The sequence below is a fragment of the Phragmites australis genome, chromosome 23, assembly GCF_958298935.1.
Source record: "Phragmites australis chromosome 23, lpPhrAust1.1, whole genome shotgun sequence".
NCBI lineage: Eukaryota > Viridiplantae > Streptophyta > Magnoliopsida > Poales > Poaceae > Phragmites > Phragmites australis.
The window spans coordinates 252,998-257,145 of record NC_084943.1 but is presented as its reverse complement, the minus strand read 5'-3'; the positions used below and the strand labels follow the sequence as shown (position 1 = coordinate 257,145).

The 4,148-nt window shown below is 39.8% G+C and overlaps 1 protein-coding gene across 2 annotated transcripts; it reads right to left on the bottom strand.

Moving 5' to 3' along the window:
* On the bottom strand, positions 1-3,368 carry LOC133906479 (calcineurin B-like protein 6). 2 transcript variants are annotated; one of them, XM_062348403.1, is made up of 9 exons: positions 3,246-3,368; positions 2,729-2,878; positions 2,525-2,607; positions 2,351-2,410; positions 1,811-1,919; positions 1,170-1,222; positions 692-772; positions 487-599; positions 1-300 (listed from the first exon to the last, which is right to left on the bottom strand). In XM_062348403.1, the coding sequence occupies exons 2-9, from the start codon at positions 2,841-2,843 to the stop codon at positions 243-245; spliced, it is 672 nt and encodes a 223-aa protein (XP_062204387.1). In that variant the 5' UTR covers positions 2,844-2,878; positions 3,246-3,368; the 3' UTR covers positions 1-242. The 2 variants fall into 2 exon arrangements, with proteins under 2 accessions (XP_062204387.1, XP_062204388.1); XM_062348404.1 differs by having other exon boundaries at positions 2,729-2,849; positions 3,246-3,362.
* Positions 3,369-4,148: the final 780 nt, after the last annotated feature.

The following is a 4,148-nucleotide window of genomic DNA, read 5'->3' as shown; positions in this document are numbered from 1 at the left end:
TAAAGCAAGTACAAGTTGATAAGCAATATATATGAAGAACATTTTATACATACACAACATAAAACAGTTCACACCGATCCAGTGTAGAATAAACTCGACTATACAAAAGAACGCTCAGAAGAAGATTGCCATGACAGTATATTCACATTTTAAGGAAATAATAACACAGAACACAAGTGCCCCCCTAGAATGTGGTCTGCTGTGCCCCAGAAGCTTGAATGGTGTCTTAAGAGCTTGGGATCTCAAGCATCCTCTACCTGAGAGTTGAAGACAAAGCTTGGAAAAGTTGTTGTAATATCCCTGTTCAAAAAGTAATTTATAATAAGATCAACACTGCCGCACACACTATTAGTCAAATAACATATGCAGATTTTGTCAAAATACTCCAAACTTCCAAAGGGCATTAAATCTCCACTTCTTTACAATGCAAAATTACTAAAAGACACATCTGTTATTAAGAAAGGACAATATGTCAAGAATACTGACCGAAGATATGGGAGAGTCATATTCTTCAACAAAGATGGATGCCTTAATACAAGGTTGCGCCATTCCTCCTTGTCTATTTTCCCATCATGCTTTGTATCTGCTTCCTCAAATGTCTAGTAACAGAGAAAATGAAGTTCACGGAGTCAGCGACAAAGCATAAACTCAATACATATACACCCTGTACAGAAATGCAGATGTTCTATACTTTGTCGATAATGCCTTCTATAATATCATCTGAAAGATTCATTCCTGATTCAGCAAGTGTCGCGACCACCATTTGCTTGACCTGACAATCAAGAAGGTACACAATATGATTTTCAGTGCTGCTGGCTGCATTTTATGTTAAATTGGATATGCTTCTTCCAAGCAAGTAAAAGAAAAGTGCTCCAAAAGGGGTTTGTACAAGGGCTTCAGTTTAGACGCATGGATGTTTAACATCGTTAACTTAGTTCATTTCAAATTGACAGATAAAAGTCTACATCCACTCTTAATTTTCATTGCAGTACAACTATTTGCTAAAACAGGAACATGACTTGAGAGGATGAATAATAGCACTAACATATAAGGCACTGTAGCCCATATAGGAATAAAGCTGCAACACGCCACAGGTAAACAAATCAAATGCTTTAAAACATATAGCCTCCCAAAAAAGAGATATTTAAGAACAAGCAAAAGGAAGGTACCTCTTGCTTCTCAATGAATCCTTGTTGCTTGAGATCGTACAGTTTGAAAGCAACTGCAAGTTGATATGGAATTAAATCACGAGGATGAATGATTTAATATGACATGAGCATAATAAATTCTCACAGAAACTACTAACGAGCGATATTTAAAATCAATTGAATGGGTTGACTACATACTTTGCCTTTTCGTGAAAAGAAAATACGCTAAACCTAAAGATTTTGCATTTTCGTGAAAACAAAGATGCAAACCTTGCGCTAATATATGCTACAGGCCTCTCTCCCTCACTTGTGTCTCTGCAGGCAACCAAACTAAAAGAAACTATTTCCAATTGCAACATCTAGGATTTTAATGACAGTCCATTTAACTTGTGCACAGGGGGGGGGGGGATGTTTTCGTAGAAATGTCGAACATAATATGTGTAGCAGTTCCAGCTGCATATCATGTCCATAAACACATCAAAGGATCTGCCAATGAATCCAACAGCTAACTGCCTTTTCATGAATATTTGGTAAGCAGTAATGGCTTAAAATCATGTCATGAACGATTATCACATAGAAAAACTGTAACTGGATACTTGATTGCTTATGTGGCACTATTAAGGATAAAGAAGTAAATTAATTAATAAAGCATGAAGGCTTACAATCAATTTTGTCATCAAGTGGTGCATTAGGATGGAACACAGAAAGAGCTCGAGCAAATTCCTCAAATTCAAGAATTCCATTATGCTTCGTGTCAAACAAATCGAATACCTAAGTGTCAATGAATTGAAAACAGAATACTTTAGTGTTGACTTCAGGTCACCCCAAATAAATGTACATATGCATGTTTTGAAAGTCAAATTAATCTGTAGCAACAATAGAGAGTTCACATTTAGCACTCCCTTGCCATAATTGTAGGTGGGTGATTACGCATGCAGAAAATAGCACATGCTTTAAGCTTGAAAAGCTCAGGGTCTATTGTGTTCTAGATTACTTGGCGTAACATTGCCAAATGCCAATGTCCATACAATGCGTACAATTGATCCTTTTGTGATGGCCAAGTAGAGACATAATGTGACCCAAATAGCGCAAAATGACACAATAAATGGCAAAGAATAGACGGAAAACCATGTACCGAGCAACAGTGAACTTGTTTTCATGACAACAAAAATATTTACTGAGCAAAGCTCCTGTAGACATACCCGATCAGCGAACATGCTATCCTTTCTGTTAGTCTTAAACAGCGCCAGTTGGAATTCTTCCTGCAGAAAAGACAGGGCGACAGGCAAAACCTCAGGCCCAATTAGGGCATCATGGGGTCCAAAATTCTCAACTACCACACTTGACACTCAACGAAATTAGCAGAACTTACAAACCTTATTAATCAAGCCATCATCAACCACAGCGCTGCTAATCTTCTTGAACAATTCATACAGCGCCTCTATTTCATTCACATTAACTGCATAGCATAATGACAAAAGCTTTTTGCTGAGAAAAGGCATGAAATTCGAAAACAGTACCTAAGGATGTAGCATACACACAGTCTCTATAAAAGTAAATGAGAGTAAAAGAAAACATACAAACTGTTTCCCTGGCCAGCCGTTCGGGATCCTCGAGGCCCTTTGGTCGATTGGGTATGTCGAGATCGCAGCACTTGAGCAGGACAGCAGCGAGCCGGCAAAGGGAGTCCACCATTTCACACTGTAGCAGCAGCCAGCTAAGTCAAACAGCTGCAAGACCAACAAGGAGATCAGGCTCCATCATGACATCCCTGCTCGAGTTATTTTCTGTGACCGGATGCCACCACCACCAAATTTCCACCCGATTGAAAGGGGAAAAAAATGAAACTGAAACCATCCACTCCCCCATCCAGGATCACAAGCTCAACTGGACCACGCAAATCGAAATCCCGAACCCCAGGAACCTGAAACACGCAATCAAGCCAGAAACGGGTCGCAAAGATGCGCGCCACCATGCCGCATTCTCTCCTCGACTGGCGGGGTCTAGGCGCGACCATCTATCTAATCCACCGCATCAAAGTTCCGGGGCTAAGAGGGAAGTGTGGTCCGAGGAGATCCGTAGGGCAGTCAAACTCACCGCATGAAGGATCCTCCTCGCGGCCGGCGGCGTGGGGTGGGGAAGAGACCGGAGCTGTTGTGGAACCTGAGGATATCGTCCTCCCAGATTCCCTCCGGAGCTTCTGCTTTGGTTAGATCATCTCCGGCAGTTATCTTAAATTTTTATCTTTAAAAACACTATTATAATATCCTATATTACTATTATATTATCTTTTAATTTTTTATCTCCAACAACTACTCTATCTCCTAATTTCTACTTCCCTTATTCTCACTCCGGCCGGCTGTAAGCCTCGGTGAACATTGTTGCTACAGTGTCCGACTTTGTTTTCTGCCTCCGGCCACCGTCAGTCCCTGTGAGCGGTGTTGCTACAGTGTCCAGTAGCTCCGCCGCAGTACTGTACCGTACTGTAACACCGTTACCGATTCTGCTACAGTTGCTACAGTACGTAGACAGTACACCGTAAATCGCTGTAGCAGCCGAATCTGAAAAAATATCTCCTCTGCTGATGGCCTTACGGGCCAAGCCCTGTCATTTAATCGCTTGATTTATTATATAGAAATTAAATGGGAGATTTCGTGATTTGCAATAACTTATCATGTCCTTATATGTCACCGTTACGTCAATGATACGCTGATTCAAATTTTATACGTCATCCTCATAACAGATGGTATATTAAAAATTAAATAGTTATTTAGTGGTATATTGTAGATTTATTATTTAAAAAACATATATTATGGAGACCTATAGGATTTCTAAACACATAAACAAATAACGCTCAAGAATGCATTCCATAGGAAATTGTTGTACCTATTCCATGTTCCAAACAACTTATATATGGAAAGTTCTTGAGGGGTGCATATTAGTGAACCTAAAGTATTCATCAATCCTTTTTAGTTCAACTAGTTAAGAAAAGATATTTGC